The 22,648-nt window shown below is 37.0% G+C and overlaps 1 protein-coding gene across 1 annotated transcript; it reads left to right on the top strand.

The window, feature by feature from the left end:
- Positions 1-18,367: 18,367 nt before the first annotated feature.
- On the top strand, positions 18,368-19,203 carry LOC123037271. Its single transcript, XM_044457219.1, has 2 exons — positions 18,368-18,490; positions 18,553-19,203. The coding sequence occupies exons 1-2, from the start codon at positions 18,378-18,380 to the stop codon at positions 18,875-18,877; spliced, it is 438 nt and encodes a 145-aa protein (XP_044313154.1). The 5' UTR covers positions 18,368-18,377; the 3' UTR covers positions 18,878-19,203.
- Positions 19,204-22,648: the final 3,445 nt, after the last annotated feature.

Raw genomic sequence — 22,648 nt, 5'->3', positions numbered from 1 at the left:
GATTCTCGCGCCATACTATCAGTTGATACTTACGATCTTCTTCTGCGAGACTTACTTGCCTATACATTTTCGATATATGTTAAAGCGAATCGATTTAAACGAAATCTAACAAGTGATAATAACAGTTCCCTCTGAATAGTGGGCCCCACCATTAAAATGTCATTTAATGTCTGCGCTGAAGTTGTCTTTGCAGACGCATCAAACACGACTCGAAGTTTGGTTGAGGTACTATCAGGCCTCAGAACGCATTGATGTGGTATGAAGTAGTGCGGTCCTGGTGGAATCTTATTGCATGTTGGAGACATATGACCCAGCTCCAACTATTCTTTTATAAAAGAGATGTAAATTTCTCGAAGTGAGCTGTCTTTTAGGCTTCTACGCTCTAACGATAAAAATCTACGTTTAGCGACATCGAACGAGAATCCAAGCACGAACGGATCAGATTTAAAAGGCAAACGGACTAAAAACGACCACAATTTAAATTGACTACGTTTTTCACGAAGTGATCCTCGCAGGCAACTTGTTCTGGTGAAAATTTAGCAAGTGCTTTGTTTTCTGGGACGGTATCTAACTCCCAAAGCCTTTCAACAAGTCCTCCTAAAACCATGTCTTCCTTCGACAAGGCGATACAAGAAGTAGCTTCTTTTTGTTGTTGCTTACACCGTCCAGAAACAACCCATCCCAATAGTGTTTTTTGTAGCAATGGACCTCCATTGGTGAGTTTGATTTGACCACTGCACAAAAAATCAAAGAAGGAGTCTGTTCCGAGCAAAATATCAATTCTTTGGGGCTTGTGGAACTCTGGATCAGCTAAGTCTACGCCGGCCGGAATTTTCCACTGCCTTGCAGGAAGCATATTATCTGGCTGATTGCTAGTTATGGTTCCCAGTACCCAAAATTCAGACGTAACAAGAGAAAACGCTATAGTCGAGTGCCTGGACTATTAGATACCCGTTACTCAGCTATCCAGAAATCCTTATCGAGAATTAACGTTGACTTTGTTAAGCACCTTGGCCAGCTGTTCCAAAGTCATCCGTTAGATGGCGCCATGAAAGGCGGAAATGTAGGCCAATCTATATTTATTGACGAAACAAATACATATCAATTAAAATTTTCATAATATCATCAAAACTGTGGCCACAGCTTGTGGCTTGTGGGCGTCAGAGGGGGCGTGGCACCATTTTGAAACACGCCTTTTGGATGCTGTGCATTTAGATACTCTATGTCCCTCATGTAGAGAATTAATATATAATTGCTTCATTTTGGCAAAGTTAAAACGATCTAAAACTCTCATTCCGCTAAATCCCTGGCAATTACCTATCAAATGATCAGAACCGCAATATACACATTTTGGATCACTTGTGTTATTGACCCTGGAGCAAGTATATGAGTTCCTAGTATATTTCTTGCTTCCAGAGGGCATTTACGAAAAACTTTTTCCCCTTAACCCTCGACGCTTCCTCGGCTGACACATGTTGATATCGTCGATCTAAAACCTTTACGCAATCAGACCATTTAGGCAGTTCATCATAATTAAGCTGTTCCTCATACTTGGATTTGGTGTACGGATCTACCTTTGAAAGAATTATATGTATAATCACCGCATTGACAATATCTTTTTCGTCCCCTAGGGACATAAGCGAATCGAAAATTGCACTTACTGTATCAATTATTAACCTCAAGGCAGACGCAGAAGGTTTTGTTATTGAAGGGATTTCAAACAGCTGCACTAGAGTTTCAAAGAAAATTAAACACTTGTTGTCATAGACTTGAAGAGCTTTTATTGTTCCCAATGCCTCGTCAGAAAGGCTAACAAATGGTTACATTTTTCGATGTTAGATAACGAATTATCAGAGTCAACCAGTTGCTCAAAAATTTCAATAAATGGTTTGTACTCTGAATGTTTGCCGCTAAATTTTGGTAACTTCATTTTTGGCAGATTTGAATGTGAACTGCCCATGACTAAAGCCTGCTGTTTATGATTTTCACCTGTACCAGCAGCTGACATATATAATGTCTTGGTAATTACGCAATTTTCTTCTAATGGCGACCTATTCCGGTTATCTGGATCTATTATATTAATTTCTGACTGCAATGCCATGGCTTTTGCAATATATGAATTTAAAATTTCCAGTCGACATTGAATTTGAAGCGGATTAAACGAAATAGTATTCTCCTCGAAAGCTTTTCTCATTCTTGTAATATCTTCACCAACCCTAACTACCTGCGAAAATAATTTCGTTAATTGCACCGAGGAGCAGCTATCTTCCATCTCCCCTTCTGTCTCCGATGCGATTTCATTCTTTTTGGTTTTTGTAGGTGCCATTTTAATTAAAAATTATTTAATTTATTACAATATAGCCAATAGTTTTCTTTTTTTGTGTATTTATTTAGTTATTTCTGGGTGGCTCAAATAAATTTGTTTAAGTGTAGAGCATTTGGCGTAACAAAAGAAATGAGAGACGAGAACGTAATTAAGAGAGTGCACCAACACCCGAAAGAGAAAACACAAGCAGTTGCAGTTCGTTGCACTGGCTCTTAGCGGTCTGCAAAAAATCGAAGTTAAAACAGCTAAAACAAAATCGAAACGAAAAGGCAGACATAGCGAGAACTAACTGTTACATTCCACCGGCACAGACTCTGTTACGCTTGTTAATCTCTTTCGCGAGGGCGGCACCAAAACTATGTGGTTGTTCACTTGAATTTATTTATTGATTTTTTGTTTTATTAATTTTGTATTGGTTATCTCACAATTTTGTAGCGGTTTTTATTTGTGGTTATTGGGAATATATACATAGGCACGAAAATTGTTTTGCTTCCAATTATTATTATTATTTTGACCAATTCCAAGGCAATAGTTGCAACTATTATTTTAGCAGCGATCAACTATTGATTTGACACTGATATTTGCGAGTCCAAAGGCAAAAATAAAAAAAGCCAAGTCTGGGCCCCGAAATTCGCAAGCAGCTAAGCGGTCTTTGAAAATGATGATCTTAGCATAGAAAACGCTGAACATAACGCTGTACATAACGCTTAAGCTGTTACTTATGTCATAGAGTAAGAAACTACGTATATAGAGGTTTCATTTCCTCTGCCCGGGCGTGTGCCAAAGCTGTGCTGAGAGCCATGTTCGAAGCTAACTTCTTCTAACTTCGGTTTCTGACCACTTCTAACATGTGCGAAGCACAAGCAATACTATGGGGAATTCTCGCACCTATCCTTAGGCATAGAGTAAGAAACTATATAGAGGTTTCATTTGCTCTGCCCGGGCCTCTGCCAAAGCTCTATGACCTTACCTGTGACCTATGACCTTACTCTATGACCTCTACTCTGGTGGCAACATCGATTTTCAACGACACCAGCATTCCCTTCACAAGAGCCCTTATGTTTTTTTTGATACAATTGTTCATGCCAAGTGCATTCTATAGTGGATCCATTATTTCTTTCAACCCCTTATTGTCTAGAAATATAAATGGTTTTCCGTCCGTGGTTACTATTTTAATCAAAGAAGAAACAATTGCTTCTTCGCTCGTTTGATACGATATTCTTCGTTTTTCTTCACATTGGGTTAGTTTTGAATATCCAGAATTGTTCCACTCATTAAAAATGTCCATAATTTTCTTTGTTAAATGCCGTTTTAAGTTTGTTGAATGATTGCCGGACTATTTAACACCGCAAACACTACAAATTAACTAATTCTCTTCCAAATTAAATTTAAAGAATTGATGCACATTTTTATTCAAGTCTCTTCCCATTTTACACAAAAAATATTTCACAACTTCACACACTCATTTCACGCATAGAGTAAGAATATATAGAGGTTTCATTTGCTCTGCCCGAACCTCTGCCAAAACTCTGCTGAGAGCCATGTTCGAAGCTAACTTCGGTTTCTCACGACCCCTAACATGTGCGAAGCACAAACAACTATTGCTATGGGGAGTTTTCGCACCAATCCTTAAGCCTAGTACTCAGATCGACAAAAACTGTCCGCCAGTCATGAGAGAGAGCGAGAGGCAAACAGCTGGCGTTCACTATTCGTCAACGTTTTTTTTCACCTCGGTCCTCAGATCGACGAAATGAAATTTGGGTGAACCCTAGTGAAAAGATTACAAAATTTAATCTTTTGGCGTGCGCTTCTCTCTGAACATTATAAGAAATGGAGGGAAAAACTCAAAAAACTCGCAAAAGTCGATAAATAACATTAATACTATCTGGGGTGCCTCTTGTCAGAGCAAAATGTTTTTTAGGTCAAGAATGTACGAAAAAACACAAAACAAGAAAGGAAAGCTAACTTCGGGCGGAGCCGAAGTTGATATACCCTTGCAGAATACTCTGTAAATTATATTCTCCAAAATTATTCATATGATGCATTCTTAATACTCATAAAAAATCCGAACTTCCTAGCTTTAACAACAACAAAGTTATGGCATTTCCAATCGTTCAGTTATATGGTAGCTATAGGATATAGTCCGCCGATTCTTATGAAATTTGGTAGGTCGGATTGATTGGCCAAATATAACACCCACAGAAAATCCCAAATTCCTAACTTTACAAACACCAAAGTTATGGCATTTCCGATCAATCAGTTATATGGCAGCTATAGGATATAGTCGGCCGATCCTTATGAAATTTGGTAGGTCGGATTGATTGGCCAAAAATAAAATCCATAGAAAATCCCAACTTCCTAACTTAACAAACACCAAAGTTATGGCATTTCCGATCAATCAGTTATATGGCAGCTATAGGATATAGTCGGCCGATCCTTATGAAATTTGGTGGGTCGGATTGATTGGCCAAATATAAAACCCATAGAAAATCCCAACTTTCTAACTTTACAAACACCAAAGTTATGGCATTTCCGATCAATCAGTTATATGGCAGCTATAGGATATAGTCGGCCGATCCTTATGAAATTTGGTAGGTCGGATTGATTGGCCAAATATAAAACCCATAGAAAATCCCAACTTTCTAACTTTACAAACACCAAAGTTATGGCATTTCCGATCAATCAGTTATATGGCAGCTATAGGATATAGTCGGCCGATCCTTATGAAATTTGGTAGGTCGGATTGATTGGCCAAATATAAAACCCATAGAAAATCCCAACTTCCTAACTTTACAAACACGAAAGTTATGGCATTTCCGATCAATCAGTTATATGGCAGCTATAGGATATAGTCGGCCGATCCCGGCCGTTCCGACTTATATACTGCGTGCAAAGGAAAGAAGGGTGTGTGCAAAGTTTCAATCCGATAGCTTTAAAACTGAGAGACTAGTTTGCGTAGAAACAGACAGACGGACAGACGGACAGACGGACATGGCTATATCAACTCAGGAGGTGATCCTGATCAAGAATATATATACTTTATAGGGTCGGAGATGTCTCCTTCACTGCGTTGCACACTTTTGACCAAAATTATAATACCCTCTGCAAGGGTATAAAAAGTGCAGCTATGAACTTTATATTAGCAGATAATTATCAGTAAATTAAAAAAAACAACTGTTAAATTTAAATTGTATTGTTTTTTAATTTCTTTGTACAGCGGCAGACTTGTCTTGCCAACTACTTTGATAATATCTTTTAAAGGCTCTTTCCCGCAAATACGATATTTGAATTTTAACTGCTTGTCAACAAACCCAGCTGATTCACAGTACGACCGTAGCACGCTTTATTCTGATGAACTCTCGAAATTTTGTTCACACTGGAAAGATTAAAGTTTTTACGCTAGCATACTCGTTTGTCGATCTCAGTACTAGGCTTTAGGAATAATAGCGACCAGTGCAGCTGCAGAAACTCACCGCGGGACTTGATTCCAGTTCGATCGAACTAATGAAAAACTCTTTTTTTTTCAGTGTTTCCCCTACGTGCCATCACTGGAATTGTCACTCGGGTGCGCATATATAAATTTATATTGATTTATTGATTATTTTTTATTTTTAATATACAAGGTTAATTTTTAAGAGCAATTTTTATACCCGTTACTCGTAGAGTAAAAGGGTATATTGTATTCGTGCAAAAGTATGTAACAGCTAGAAGGAAGCGTTTCCGACCCTATAAAGTATATATATTCTTGATCAGGATCACTAGCCGAGTCGATCTAGCCATGTCCGTCTGTCTGTCCGTCTGTCCGTCTGTCTGTCCGTCTGTCCGTCTGTCTGTCCGTATGAACGCTGAGATCTCGGAAACTATAAAAGCTAGAAGATTGGCATTTTGCATGTAGATTTTAGGAGTTCCTACGCAGCGCAAGTTTGTTTCAAAAAGGTGCCACGCCCCCTTTAACGCCCACAATCGCTTATATACGATTTTAAAAATTTAAATATTTCGGAAAAGTAAAAATGCAGTTTTATTGTGTTTATCAATACCTATCGAAATGTTGAAGAAATTTTTCAAATCGGACCATTCGTTAAAAAGTTATGCGTGATCAAAGTTTCTATCTTCATCTCCCTCGCACTCCCTTTACCTGAGTAACGGGTATCTGATAGTCGGGGCACCCGACTATAGCGTTCTCTCTTGTTTTTATACCAAAATATTGTTTATTAAAAAATTGTGAAATAATATAAATGCTTTTAAGTTGTCGGATAATGTTTATTTTGCATTTACAAACATATATGAAGTCTTAGTTTTATTCTATGTAAATGTAGACACCTTATTTAGATTTCAAACACTTGGTCGGCCGTTACTGACACACTGAATACTGCAAAATATAATATTTCACAAGCATACAAGTTTTTAATGTATAAGCTCCAATTTCTAAAGGTGGTCACATTATACAAACCCTCGAGACAGCACAGACGCAGAAAGTAAAAAATTTTGTTCTTTAACTTTTTATTCGTTTTTTTTTATATACAGATGCATCCGTTTTATGGACACAATTATATAGTTCGGAGAGCTCAATCCTTAGTATTCCAAAATAGGATGAGAGCAAAATCCTTTTTCTGATACATTTATAAATACTAAATAGCTCAATCCTTTGGATTCTAAATAATTAGGAGAGCTCAATCCATCTTATAAAATATTTAGTTTATAAAGGCTTGTCGAATTATCTTGTGTTGAATTCAGATCTACATAATTTTGTTGGAATTTGCATGTTCAAATGTACAAAAGTCACATGGATAATTGTGCACGCATACATTCATGTTTGCATGTACGAGAAGTAGACGCACATTCCAATGGACTACAGGAAACCGCTATAAGTAACGGGTCCATCGTGCTTCTTCTTCTCGTCTTCTCGTCGTTCCTTTGCTCACTTGATATTCTCGTTCACTTCTATTCTGGCGTTGAGAGCATAGAGTAAGAAACTATAGTTTCTTACTCTATGTTGAGAGCGTGCGGTTCATACAATTTAAATGCGCATTATTATTTATTCATTGGAAGGTTGCCTATATAATACTTAATTGTATTATATCTTTTTATCATAGCTCCCAAATAACTGTTGACCGTTTTTCTTCTTCCGCTCTCGTTGCGAGAACAACCGAAAAAGTTCATACTCTCTCGCTCTCGCTCTGGGCAAGAGACTCGCAGCTTATTTCGTGCAGTTACCTAAAAAAAAGTTCAAGTCGTTATTCCTGCTAAACTAAAAAGATGACAGAAAAATTAAAAATGCAATATTTTAATAGGGAATACTAACATGTTTATTAAACAAAAGTGAATTTCTTAATCATAAAAACAAAAATGGTTTATGGTTTCTTCCATAACACTTTTCAGTCGTTTTTGTTCGAAATCTTCCTCTTCCTTATAGCGATGTCCAATATTTCCCAACAATTTTCGATCACATTTAAATCTGGAGACTATGCCATAGAGAAATAATGTATAGAGCCGTCATTTGCTCTGCTTGCGCTCTGGAGTGACTTTGCCAGTGATGCCACGTAGGGGAAAAACGGAAAAAAAGAGAGTTTTTCATTTGTTCGAATCGAGCTTCATTCCATGCCCATGGTGAATTCTTATTGCTGCACTGGTCGCTCTTATTCCTAAGGATTGGTGCGAAAACTCCCCATACTATGGCTTGTGCTTCGCACATGTTAGAAGTGGTGAGAAACCGAAGTTAGAAGAAGTTAGCTTCGAACATGGCTCTCAGCAGAGCTTTGGCAGAGGCCCGGGCAGAGCAAATGAAACCTCTATATATTTTCTCACTCTATGACTATGCTGGCTTTATGACGATCGATCGCGTATGCCCAGTTTTTCAGCAGTTTGGAGCAGATTTTCCTTTAAAATCTGGAGGTACATCTTAGCCATCCACGATAACTTAAAAAAAAACGGGGTTGCCCCAAACCATAACATGACTCCCGCCATGCTTGACTGTAGAGTTTGTTTTCGAGCTCTGTATTAGGTCGCCGCCAAACATATTAAACCAAAAAGGTTACATTTCGACTCGTCTGCAAATAACACGTCATTCCAAAACGAAATCGGAAGAAGAATATGATCCCTTGTTCCTAATACAGAGCTAGAAAGCAAACCATTGCCTTTTATGCCGATGTGTCTGGGGATCCAAATGAGTTTAATTTTTGGGAAATGATTGGTAATTTGTAGGGTAGTAGGAGTGGTTGTTAAAATTAGTTAGTCGTCCCTCAAGGACGATAGGGAGTCTGAGCAGATTGCATGTTTTCCTGGATTTTGTAAAGCTGTCTTTATAGTTTCGTGGATGGCTATTAGTTCGGTTGTAAGGTCTGAGGAAAAGAGAGGAAGAAGACCACATTTGATGGTGTTGTTTTCGTCGGTTATGCTAAAGCTTGGCATATCGCCATTTGCCATCGAGCCATCGGTGTATAGGAATTGGTGGTTAGGGAGGGAGTTTTTTAGGGATTGGAAAACTTGTTTATAGCTAGTTGGAGGGGTGTTGGGTGTACTGTACTTCGACAGATCAGTGTTTGTAGCTTTTATTATTAGTCCCATGTTGTATTTTTTGTTAGGGTAGCTTTTGATTGGTAGGTAGGGGAAGTTTGGTTTTTTGCAGATTTCTATGGTTAATTCTATTGAGCTTGGGTATTAACATTTTTTTTGTTGGTCTTGGTTAGATTACTAAAGGGGACACCCCCTTACGACACCGTAAGAGTGAATAAATTTTTTTGATAGTTTGATAGCCCGTTAAAAGCTCTCTCCTGTGTTCTATTGTATACAGTGACAAACTTAATTATTGGCACAGAAAGCATGTTAAACTTTGAGGCTATTTTTCTTCTTATAATATGCTGATATTAAAATAAAACAAAATATTTTTAGATAGAATCATTAATTTTATGTTAAATACAAGTGACTTCATTAATTTATCTTTTATAAATAATTTATTAAAAATAAAAAACCAAAGAATGGACCGAATTTGCTTGAACAAAATTATTGGCACACTTGGGTTTTAGTTAACTATTTTGTTAAAACTTTATCGATTTGGCCACTTTTTTTTAATTATCACATTTGCCTCTATAATCTTAATGGTATAATGATTAATTTTATAGCTAAAATTGTTTTAGTGCCTTAAAATAAAGGAAAAGTTGTTTGACTTTACAAGGTAAAAATAAAATCAACCGCATGTGTCCAAAAATTAAAATTTAATAAGCAGGATCAATGCAAATCGAAAGTCAACATTGGGGAAAGGATGCCCAGAAGCCATTTTTCCCATTCGGAGTCCTTTGCTACATTTTAAAGGACCCACGCAGTTGCAAAATGCAGGGCACACTGGCTAATCCATGGCTTTGAGAGGCCAGGAAAGCGTAAGGATCGCATAAAAGGACAATGTCAACCTCCAGATCTCCTCAACACTTATCAAAGTTGATGATAAGAAGGACTTTGGTGAGGATATTCACCCAACAGCCTTTTTTCAGGCCCTGCATGATGGTTTCTACAAACGAATTGCTCCTAGAAAAAATCCATCAGCTTGAAAAGGGTTCTAACATAAGCTCTTTGCTTGGGGAAAGGATTATTAAATCATACGAGAAGGTTGAAAGGACCCAAAAGTCGATTGGCATACTCAGATATAAATTTCGCTGTACTAAAAGGTTGTTTTTGACTTTTAAAATCTATTGATTTTTTATAGGAGCAATTCGTTTGTAGAAACCATCATGCAGGGCCTGAAAAAAGGCTGTTGGGTGAATATCCTCACCAAAGTCCTTCTTATCATCAACTTTGATACGTGTTGAGGAGATCTGGAGGTTGACATTGACATTGAATTGAAACTTTGCACACACCCTTCTTTCCTTTGCACGCAGTATATATGTCGGAACGGCCGAGATCGGCCGACTATATCCTATAGCTGCCATATAACTGATTGATCGGAAATGCCATAACTTTGGTGTTTGTAAAGTTAGGATGCTGGGATTTCCTATGGGTTTTATATTTGGCCAATCAATCCGACCTACCAAATTTCATAAGGATCGGCCGACTATATCCTATGGATGCCATATAACTGATTGATCGGAAATGCTATAACTTTGGCGTTTTTAAAGTTACGAAGTTGGGATTTTTATCAGTATTAAGAATGCATCATATGAATAATTTTGGAGAATATAATTTACAGACTTTTCTGCAAGGGTATATCAACTTTGGCTCCGCCCGAAGTTAGCTTTCCTTTCTCGTTATACCCGTTACTCGTAGAGTAAAAGGGAATATTGTATTCGTGCAAAAGTATGTAACAGGTAGAAGGGAGCGTTTCCGACCCTATAAAGTATATATATTCTTGTTCAGGATCACTAGCCGAGTCGATCTAGCCATGTCCGTCTGTCTGTCCGTCTGTCTGTCCGTCTGTCTGTCCGTCTGTCTGTCCGTATGAACGCTGAGATCTCAGAAACTATAAAAGCTGGAAGATTGGCATTTTGCATGTAGATTTTAGGAGTTCCTTCGCAGCGCAAGTTTGTGCCACGCCCCCTCTGACGCCCACATGCCACAAGCTGTGGCCACAGTTTTGATGCTATTATGAAAATTTTAATTGATATGTATTTGTTTCGTCAATACCTAATACCTTGGCCTAATAAAAGTTTGCCACGCCCACTCTAACGCCCAAAAACCCATTAAACGCTTAAGCCAGGCTAGCGCCTACATTTCCGCCTTTCATGGCGCCATCTAACGGATGACTTTGGAACAGCTGGCCAAGGTGCTCAACAGAGTCAACGTTAATTCTCGATAAGGATTTCTATTAAAGGAAATTGCGATGGTTTTCATTTGTCAATACCGAACTATATCCCAAGAACTATGCAAATCAAATCAAGTTAGCCAAATTGGAGGTCTGAGTCAAACAATGGCGTATGTGTGTATGTATGTAAGCATATACATACCCTGCAGTACCGTTCATCACCTTTTAATCGCTTTTTCATCACCAAAAATTCATCACTGCTGATTAATCGGCGATGAAACTTCATACAAATTAGTGATGAATTTAACATTGGCATGTCCTAGGAGTTAATCAGTGAAAAATTCATCACTCTTTAATCAGTAATTCATCACTCTTTTTTCAGTTTGTCATCACTCTTTAATCAGTAATTCATCACTCTTTGAACAGCGTTTACTGATGAACATGCGATGAACGAGTGATTAAAATGCGATGAAATAGTGATTAACAAGTGATGAATTACTGATTAAAGAGTGATGATTTTCATCAGTAATTCATCACTCTTTAATCAGTAATTCATCGCTTTTTCATCTCATTTTCATCGCTTTTTCATCGCATTTTCATCGCTTATTCATCGCATTTTCATCGCTTTTTTTTCATCAGTAAAATTTATTCAGTAAATTTTCATATAAATTTATTTTTTTATTTTATTACATTATTTTATTTTTATTTCATTTATTTAATTACATATAACTAATTAATTTAACTTAATTCAATTTACATATGTACGTTTTCAGTTGTCTCGAAGGTGTTGAGGATGTTTCGGTTTCAGTGCTCTTTTTTTGACTTCGTGCTTTATGTACTGTCTCTTCCTGACCAAGTATATCTAAAATAGAAAAATTATTATAAAATATATAAAAACTTACTGCGTTTCTTGTTTTGCCGCCGGCCAAGTCCAGCTTAGTTTATGCTGGCCCAACAGTTTTATTATAAGCTTCGCCTGAAATAATGAATAAATATATTAACAGTATATGTAGGTACAGTTCAAAATAATTAATAAAATAACACTTACCTAAATTTCTGATAAATTTAGTTATAAAATTTCACAAAAAATCTCAGCTTCGATCTGTTCTCTCCGTTCTCTCAAATGCAAGTGCACGTAAAAACCGCGAAAACAACTTCAGTTGAAAACAAGGGCGCCGTTAATCCTATTGTTCTTTCCTTTGCCTAATTTGTCTTTACATGTTTCGCTTCGCGTCAAAGCAGGGTATATAAAAGCATGTCCGACTATGAAAAATAATCACATAACTTAAATTCACTTAAAAAAGGAATCAATACCTTTCAAAACTATCATAATAATTTTATTTTTAAAAAGTATTTCCATAAAATAATATAATTAATAAGAATCAACGACTACAATACAAAAATTATGCTAATTTATTTTCAAGGGTGTATAAAGGTCGATCTGATTTTAATACATTGTCCTCCACCTCTCAGCTCATTTTATGGGAGAGAGACAGAGTAAGAGAGGGAGATGGACAATTTTCTGCGTTGCCTACGATCGGGGACTGAGAGTTTCGGCTCTGCCTGCGTCGCACTCGGCTCTGCCGACTTTGCCTTTGGCTCTGCCGACTTTGCCTTTGGCTCTGCCGACGTCGCAGTCCGCTGCTGATTAAACAGTGATGAATTTTTGTAGTGATGAATTTCGGAACTGCAGGGTATTAAGTTGTTTAGCTGAGTAACGGGTATCTAATAGTCAAGGCACTCGACTATAGCGTTCTCTCTTGTTTTGCTCTGCAATTGTGTTTCCGGCATATGTGAAGGTGTTGACTTTTTTCGATCGAGATGGAGGAACCTGAGTACGTACACCATTCTTTAATTTTTTGGAAGACAGCTGTTAGATTTGTAGAGGCGTTCTTTTTTTTTGTGTTCTATGATTATATGGAAATCGTCAGCGTAGGCCGTAAACTTAGATTGTCTAGGAATGGAAATTATGGAAAGATAACAGAGATGGGTGAGCCTTGTATGATGCGGTTGTCAAGTGGGAAAGAGTTGGAAAGTGAGGTTCCGTTTTTGACTATGATTTTTCTGTTGTTCATAAAATTAGCCACGTATTTTAGTATTCGGGGGCCTACTGTCCATTTTTGGAGTTGGTGGATGAGGGAATGAATACCTATTTTATCAAAGGCTTTTGCGAAATCTAGGGATATGATAGAAATGTGTCGTTTTAAGGAAAGGGCTCAGGTCACTAGATGGTCTACATATAGTAGACTGTCTAGGACAGATTTTCCCCTTTTAAAACCGAATTGGTTGTTGTGCAAGAGTTTCTTCGTTAAAACAAACCACCACAATCTTTTAGCAATAACTTTGTCCATGGGTTTAGGGCAATAGGTCTGTATGATTTGGGCTCGATTTGGGGTTTTAAAATAGGGAGGACTAGGCTGAGTTTGTATGATGGACATGAGAGTTAAGGATATTATTGAAGTGTTGTAAAATTTTGAGTTTAAAAGGGGTTGGTGTGTTTTTTATCATGCAGTAGGAAATACGATCTGGTCCTGGAGTGGCACCTTTGAGAGAGCTGAGGGCAGATAGAAGTTCTATTAGGCTTATGTCTTTTTCTATTTCTAGCGCTGAGTGGCATGAGAAGTAGTTTGTTGAGTCGCTGGGAGCGTCTCCAGTTTTTGTTGTATTTTTGTTTGCGGCTTTGAGAGATGCTAGCATACGCTTTGATTCAGAGAGAGATAGGATTTGAACTGGGTTAGTGGTTGGTTTGGGGATTGGGTGGGTTGAATTGGAAGAGTCTAATTTTTTGTCTATAGGTAGATCTGCGTATGAAGTTAGTTGTTTTCTGGGAGAGATTGTACTTGCTGTTAGAGGTTGGGTCCTTTCAGTTGTTGAGGTCCTGAATTTTGTGAAGGTGTAGTGTTGTGATGTGTTGTTTTGGTGATGGATGAGTAGGAAATGGGTGAGTTGTTCGAATTTCTTGATCTTAGTATTGTTAGGGCAGTTTTGTTATCGCATTTTTTGGTTGTCTTGATGGCTCTGATATGCTTTGATATGCTTTGGAAGGTCATGGCGGCTTAACATAATTATTATTAGACCAGTCTCTTTAAGTGTGCCGTTTTCCCTTTTCAGAATCTTTTTAACTTCGCATACGTCCTGGTTAGCTAGTTCTTGTTGAATAATATTTTCTTCTATTCCTCTTAGGTCATTAGAATAGATTACTCCTTTGGTTGAGTTTAGAGCGTTGTAGATACTCACTTCGATTTTTATGTCGTGTGCAAAAGCTTTCAGTGCGAACAATCCATTGGCTTTAATGTTTGTTTTTGTTTTGATTAGTAGTGTTCTGTTTCTCAGCTTGTTGCAGTCTTCAACCTCACCGCCACAGGTGAAGTCAATTTGTTTTTTGATTAGAAATGGGTTGATGTTGCTAAGATCTAGATGCAGATCACATCTTTTGATAATAAGGTATTTTGGGCAGGTAATCGACCTGGATCGGGCGGATCCCGCATCACGCCGTTACTGTGTTTTCAACCCTTGGTTTAGTCTTGCACTTGTTTGCTTTGCGCACTTGTGCACTTGTGGTTACTGTTAAGACTTTGGTGAGTGTTGTTGGTAGTTATTTTTTTGTTTGTTATGTTTTGGGTTTGCTTTGGCAGCGTCTGATCTCTATGAGAGTGAGTTTGTGACTGAAAAGAAATAATATAATTTGTTTAAAAGAGAATTTTAAATTTTTTATGAGTATTAAGAATGCATTTATGAATAATTTTGGAGAATATAATTTACAGAGTTTTCTGCAAGGGTATATCAACTTCGGCTCCGCCCGAAGTTAGCTTTCCTTTCTCGTTATACCCGTTACTCGTAGAGTAAAAGGGTATATTGTATTCGTGCAAAAGTATGTAACAGGTAGAAGAAAGCGTTTCCGACCCTATAAAGTATATATATTCTTGTTCAGGATCACTAGCCGAGTCGATCTAGCCATGTCCGTCTGTCTGTCCGTATAAACGCTGAGATCTCAGAAACTATAAAAGCTGGAAGATTGGCATTTTGCATGTAGATTTTAGGAGTTCCCACGCAGCGCAAGTTTGTGCCACGCCCCCTCTGACGCCCACAAGCCACAAGCTGTGGCCACAGCTTTGATGCTATTATGAAAATTTTAATTGATATGTATTTGTTTCGTCAATACCTATTGATTGGCCTAATAAAAGTTTGCCACGCCCACTCTAATCATTCTTTAATTTTTTGGAAGACAGCTGTTAGATTTGTAGAGGGGTTCTTTTTTTTTTGTGTTCTATGATTATATGGAAATCGTCAGCGTAGGCCGTAAACTTAGATTGTCTAGAAATGGAAATGATGGAAAGATAACAGAGATGGGTGAGCCTTGTGTGATGCGGTTGTCAAGTGGGAAAGAGTTGGAAAGTGAGGTTCCGTTTTTGACTATGATTTTTCTGTTGTTAATAAAATTAGCCACGTATTTTACTATTCGAGGGCCTACTGTCCATTTTTGGAGTTGGTGGATGAGGGAATGAATATCTATTTTATCAAAGGCTTTTGCGAAATCTAGGGATAAGATAGAAATGTGTCGTTTTAATTAAAGGGCTCAGGTCACTAGATGGTCTACATATAGTAGACTGTCTAGGACAGATTTTCCCCTTTTAAAACCGAATTGGTTGTTGTGCAAGAGTTTCTTCGTTAAAACAAACCACCACAATCTTTTAGCAATAACTTTGTCCAGAACGTTTGCTAAACATGGGTTTAGGGCAATAGGTCTGTATGATTTGGGCTCGATTTGGGGTTTTAAAATAGGGAGGACTAGGCTGAGTTTGTATGATGGACATGAGAGTTAAGGATATTATTGAAGTGTTGTAAAATTTTGAGTTTAAAAGGGGTTGGTGTGTTTTTTATCATGCAGTAGGAAATACGATCTGGTCCTGGAGTGGCACCTTTGAGAGAGCTGAGGGCAGATAGAAGTTCTATTAGGCTTATGTCTTTTTCTATTTCTAGCGCTGAGTGGCATGAGAAGTAGTTTGTTGAGTCGCTGGGAGCGTCTCCAGTTTTTGTTGTATTTCATTTGATTTTTTGTTTGCGTTTTTGTTTGCGGCTTTGAGAGATGCTAGCATACGCTTCGATTTAGAGAGAGGTAGGATTTGAACTGGGTTAGTGGTTGGTTTGGGGATTGGGTGGGTTGAATTGGAAGAGTTTAATTTTTTTTGTCTATAGGTAGATCTGCGTATGAAATTAGTTGTTTTCTGGGAGAGATTGTACTTGCTGTTAGAGGTTGGGTCCTTTCAGTTGTTGAGGTCCTGAATTTTGTGAAGGTGTAGTGTTGTGATGTGTTGTTTTGGTGATGGATGAGTAGGAAATGAGTGAGTTGTTCGAATTTCTTGATCTTAGTATTGTTCGGGCAGTTTTGTTATCGCATTTTTTGGTTGTCTTGATGGCTCTGATATGCTTTGATATGCTTTGGAAGGTCATGGCAGCTTAACATAATTATTATTAGACCAGTCTCTTTAAGTGTGCCTTTTTCCCTTTTCAGAATCTTTTTAACTTCGCATACGTCCTGGTTAGCTAGTTCTTGTTGAATAATATTTTCTTCTATTCCTCTTAGGTCATTAGAATAGATTACTCCTTTGGTTGAGTTTAGAGCGTTGTAGATACTCACTTCGATTTTTCAGTGCGAACAATCTATTGGCTTTAATGTTTGTTTTTGTTTTGATTAGTAGTGTTCTGTTTCTCAGCTTGTTGCAGTCTTCAACCTCACCGCCACAGGTGAAGTCAATTTGTTTTTTGATTAGAAATGGGTTGATGTTGCTAAGATCTAGATGCAGATCACATCTTTTGATAATAAGGTATTTTGGGCAGTTAATCGACCTGGATCGGGCGGATCCCGCATCACGCCGTCACTGTGTTTTCAACCGTTGGTTTAGTCTTGCACTTGTTTGCTTTGCGCACTTGTGCACATGTGGTTACTGTTAAGACTTTGGTGAGTGTTGTTGGTAGTTATTTTTTTGTTTGTTATGTTTTGGGTTTGCTTTGGCAGCGTCTGATCTCTATGAGAGTGAGTTTGTGACTGAAAAGAAATAATATAATTTGTTTAAAAGAGAATTTTAAATTTTTTATGAGTATTAAGAACAGGGCTGTGAACCACTCCGGAGCTGAACCACTCCGAACCGGAGTGGTTCACATTTTTTAGAAAACGAACCGAACCGTAAACCGGAGCGCCGAAGTTTTTTATAATTGAACCGGAGCCGAACCGGAACTTTTTTTTTGATATTCGGTTAGGTTCAAAAAAAATTGATTTTGTGTGTTCTTGTTTTTCTATTCAACATTGTGGGGGATTTTCTGATCATATTAACATAGAGTTTATTTACTAAGGGAAATAAAAATGCTCAAATATATTGTCTATGCAATGCCTGCATCTAACTCAATCAATCTAATAATATATAATTATCATCTTCCAAAACTTTTCGCAGTATGCCCACATTAAAATTACATGATTAAATTCATGGTAGTATACTAATAATAGAGTATTTCCAGTAAGACGATTTTCTATGCGGAATGTTAAAAAAACATATTTAATTATGTGAATGTAACAAAAAAACAAGAAAGGAAAGCTAACTTTGGGCGGAGCCGAAGTTGATATACCCTTGCAGAATACTCTGTAAATTATATTCTCCAAAATTATTCATATGATGCATTCTTAATAACATCTATGTTTCGATGGGTTTCAGAAAAAAACATCGATATATCGATACATCGAATTCTATACTAATTTTAACGTATATTTTATTTTTTTATATTTAATTAATCAAAAATGTGTTAAGATTACCAAGATTCTTTCCTGCCAAACACTGATGGGTAAAGAGGAAACATCGATGTTTGTAAACATGTTTGTAAACATCGATGTTTCCCAAGTTTTGGAAAACATCGATGTATCGTTACATCGCCGATGTTATTTCCAGCTCTAGTTGGGAGTTCCAATTCTTCGAAATGGCTCTTTTACCAGCAGCAATGGAAAACCAAAAAGTTCACGACTTCTTCATTTATAATGAAGACAATAATAAAAATAAGTGTAAACTTTGCGATTTCGAAATGACAGGCAAACATGCCTCAAATTTAAAACGGCATATTGAAAGGAAGCACAAGGAGTTGGTACAGAAAATTGAAACAAATAAGAAGCAAGTAGCAGCCGACCAGCCACCTATAAAGCAATTCTTGGAAACAGCATATGTCAAAGTGAAAATCACCAAAGCTGACATTTTAGATGCTTGCCTGGAACTAGTCACTAAAAATGGGCGCCCATTAAAAATAGTTGAAGATTCTGGTTTTTTAAAAATTCTAAAGCCCATGTGTGACGCTTTTAGCCCTCCATTGAAAATCAATCGCTTTAACATACGGAACTTAATTCAGGAAAAAGCTAGTAGCATTCGCTTACACATTAAAAATGTTCTACAAAATCGGTTAGTCCAACAGAACCCCTGTTACTTGGTGATATTACATTTTGTTTTATATATTTTTTTAGACTTATATCTATAAAAGTGGATTGTGTAAGCCGTTTGGATCGTGCTATCATCGGAATAAACGCTCAGCTTCATAATGGTTCGGAAGTAAGGTGCTACACATTAGCTATGAAAGAAATACACGTGCAGCATACAAGCGTAAACTTAACCACGATTATCCAAAAAGTGCTGGAGTCTTTTGAAGTTTCGCTCCGACAAATATATACGCTGACGGTGGACAATGGTGCCAATATGGTTTTGGCGGGAAATAAACTAAACCAATTATGTAGGGTTGACCTCGATGCAGAGCACTCCGAATGCGAATGCATTTTTACAGAAATTGAATAAGATCAAATTCAAGTGGATTTACCTCAGGACTCAATCACCACAGTGCGTTGCGAGCGCACACTTTAAATTTAGTTGTTTCTGATTTTTTAAAAGAAATCAAGGATTGATTTATCTAAAATACGCACTTTATGTAAAAAACTAAGAACTCCAACCATTCTAAATCTGCTTCATTTAGAAAATTTAAACAAGCCGATATTAGACTGCGCCACGCGGTGGAATTCCACGTATTTAATGTGCGACCGAGTTCTTACATTAAAAGAATTTTGTCTAAAAAGCTCAAATGACATAAAAGAACTTCGTTTAAAAAACACCGAATGGGACGCAGTGAAAAATTTGTGATATTTGCTGAAACCTCTTTATGAGTTCTCCTTAAAGCTTCAGAAACTGAATTTGTTGCCAAGTAACTTCTATTTCCAGTGGTTTTCTCTTCGCTTTAAGACATTAAAATCGTCCTCTAAATATAGTGTAGCATTGTCAAAATGCTTAGAAAAGCGATCACACATATTGAATTCAGTTCCTATAATATCATCCGTTTTTCTTGACCCTAGATATCAAGTAGTATTATTAAGAGAGCAAAAAAAATGACGCTAAGGCACACCTGCGTGAAATATATCAAAGGCAACTTGCCTTGGGTGATGATGCCGTTTTCAATGCCTCTGCGGCCTCTGCATGTTCAATAGATGATGAAAATGAAAATTTATTATCTCAATATGATACTAACTATAATATTAAAGGCAGGAAAACAGCTTGTGATTTTATTAATTCTTTCGATGGCATAGAAAGAATTAGAATGAAAGACGATAGTATTTTGAAGTTTTGGGACGTCTATCGTTGTGAAAACTTAAGAAAACTAGCTTATGTTGTTCATGCCGTACCTGCTACACAGGTATCAGTAGAAAGGGCGTTTTCCACTTTGAAATTTGTTTTATCTGATCTCAGGGGTAGCATTGATGAAGATATTTTGGAAGATATTATGTTAGTTAACCTCAACTGATGAACACTTTATAAATCATAACTCTTGTAACTTTACTTATAAGTCTTAATGTTATGGTACATATTTGAAGGAAAATACATGGAAATAAATGTTGACTTTATTATTTCATTAAAAAAAAAAATATTTATTTGAACCCTGGTTCGAACCCGAACCCTGCTCCGGCTCATCAATGAACCGGTTCGCAAACCGGAACATTATCTGTCGATTAGGTTTGAACCCCGAACCGAACCCATGCCAAAATAATATGGGTTCACAGCCCTGATTAAGAATGCATCATATGAATAATTTTGGAGAATATAATTTACAGAGTTTTCTGCAAGGGTATATCAACTTCGGCTCCGCCCGAAGTTAGCTTTCCTTTCTCGTTATACCCGTTACTCGTAGAGTAAAAGGGTATATTGTATTCGTGCAAAAGTATGTAACAGGTAGAAGAAAGCGTTTCCGACCCTATAAAGTATATATATTCTTGTTCAGGATCACTAGCCGAGTCGATCTAGCCATGTCCGTCTGTCCGTCTGTTCGTCTGTCTGTCCGTCTGTCTGTCCGTATGAACGCTGAGATCTCAGAAACTATAAAAGCTGGAAGATTGGCATTTTGCATGTAGATTTTAGGAGTTCCTACGCAGCGCAAGTTTGTGCCACGCCCCCTCTGACGCCCACATGCCACAAGCTGTGGCCACAGTTTTGATGCTATTATGAAAATTTTAATTGATATGTATTTGTTTCGTCAATACCTATTGATTGGCCTAATAAAAGTTTGCCACGCCCACTCTAACGCCCAAAAACCCATTAAACGCTTAAGTCTGGCTAGCGCCTACATTTCCGCCTTTCATGGCGCCATCTAACGGATGACTTTGGAACAGCTGGCCAAGGTGCTCAACAGAGTCAACGTTAATTCTCGATGAGGATTTCTATTAAAGGAAATTGCGATGGTTTTCATTTGTCAATACCGAACTATATCCCAAGAACCATGCAAATCAAATCAAGTTAGACACATTGGAGGTCTGAGTCAAATAATGGCGTATGTGTGTAAGTTATCCAACCCGTGAAACGGTTCCACTTATGGAACTAATAAACAAATTTTTAAATTCAATTATCCAACGGTTCCACTTATGGGATTAATAAACAAATTTTTAAATTCAATCTGAGCTACATTGCCTTTGCCTTTATTTATGATTCTGCCTTCGCCTTTTTCATTAACTTCGAAGGCCGCGCTTGACCGTTCTGCTAAGATAAATAAACGTATAGTAAAGTAAACAACAGCTTCCGTTCGAAGCCAAACTCTCACGTTCAAAGACAAAAGTTTTGCGTTCCAATTTTTAATCAAAATTGCATCGGTCAGCATAATTGAATTTCACAACGAGATGCGACAGTTTCAGCATAAGCTTTTATTTTAAACAAAAATCAAAGTTCTAGAAGCTTAAAAAAGAAAAGCTTCTGGCCGAGGTTCGTTGGAGAAGATTTTAGAATTAAGGAGGCAGTCTTATTCGGATTGAAACCGGGATCGGTCATAAGAAATAATAATAAGTGAAAGTGTCTTGATGTAATAAAGAGTTAGTGAATTAAGGTCTGCACCAATAAAGTGAAATTAAAAAATAAAATTTATATTTTTTTAATCAACCAATACGATCAAATTTAATTGGCGCCCAACGTGGGGCTGTGTCATTAAAAAGTTCCAAAAATAAAAATTTAATGAAAAACAAAGTTAAATTAACAACGGAACTCGCGCAGCCAAGAACTCAAATTTTTATTGGAAAAATTAAAACATCCAACACCAAACAGTGATCGTGTAATGGAAACCAATAAATGAAATAATCCATTAAGTTGATTAGTTGGTGGACTGAAGATCTAAATCTCAAACATCAAGAACACTATAAAAATAAAATAAATCCGAAAACCGCTAAAACCGCTAAAACAAATAAAACTACAAAACCAACCAAAAACAACAAGCAAATAATAATAATAATAATAAAAACCGAAGACAAATTGAAAGGAAGGGCTGTAGGGCAATCCCTCGCCAACACTGGAAAAATGTTTTTAATCTCTGTCGACAACAAGAAGAACATCGCATAAATTGAAGGAAGACCCCATCGGACAGTATCGTGAGGATAAATATAATTTTACTTTAATTAAGGAGTTTGAAAAGAAAATTAATTTAAGACAAGCAAATTTTTTAAGAAATAACAGTGAGAATAAAAAAGAACAATCTGGAAAATTTAATAGATAGTTTCGGTGAATTAAATTTAAAAATGGCAACCTGAAGTTCAACTAATTTTTCTGCAGGTGGTTTAGCCACAGCCAGTAACCTAACTGTGGAATTAGATTATTAACAGATTAATTAATGTTCAATTGAGCGAAGTAAGCAAAAAAATAGATGGTTTGGAAGAAAAGTTAGCAACAGACGCAAACATAGTAGAGGACTATAAAATTCAAGAAGTTGACCCAAATATAAAATGTGAAACCACTCTTGAAGTAATTAAATCATTACCGAAGTTCACCGGGGAACCAACACAATACGTAGGTTGGAGAGAAGCTGCAGAAACTGCAATGAGCCTTTATAAAATTCAAAGTCAGCAGTATTTTATCGCGTTAACAATTTTACGAAATAAAATCATGGGATCAGCCCATGACGCTCTTACCAATCATGGCACTGTTCTAAATTTTCAAGGAATTTTATCTAGATTGGATTTTATATATAGTGATAAACGACCAATCCATATTCTTGAGTCCGAATTAAGTATCCTTAGACAAGGTAGAATGACAGTTACTGAATACTAT

The sequence above is a fragment of the Drosophila rhopaloa genome, unplaced genomic scaffold (assembly GCF_018152115.1).
Source record: "Drosophila rhopaloa isolate 14029-0021.01 unplaced genomic scaffold, ASM1815211v1 contig_155, whole genome shotgun sequence".
Lineage (NCBI taxonomy): Eukaryota > Metazoa > Arthropoda > Insecta > Diptera > Drosophilidae > Drosophila > Drosophila rhopaloa.
Note: the sequence above shows the minus strand (reverse complement) of the source record. Positions and strands in the feature narration are given on the sequence as shown.

Coding starts and splice junctions, on each gene's coding strand:
- LOC123037271 (XM_044457219.1), top strand. CDS start 18,378: ATGTGTGACGCTTTTAGCCCTCCATTGAAAATCAATCGCTTTAACATA. Junction 18,491..18,552: donor AAAAATGTTCTACAAAATCG/GTTAGTCCAACA, acceptor ATATTTTTTTAG/ACTTATATCTATAAAAGTGG.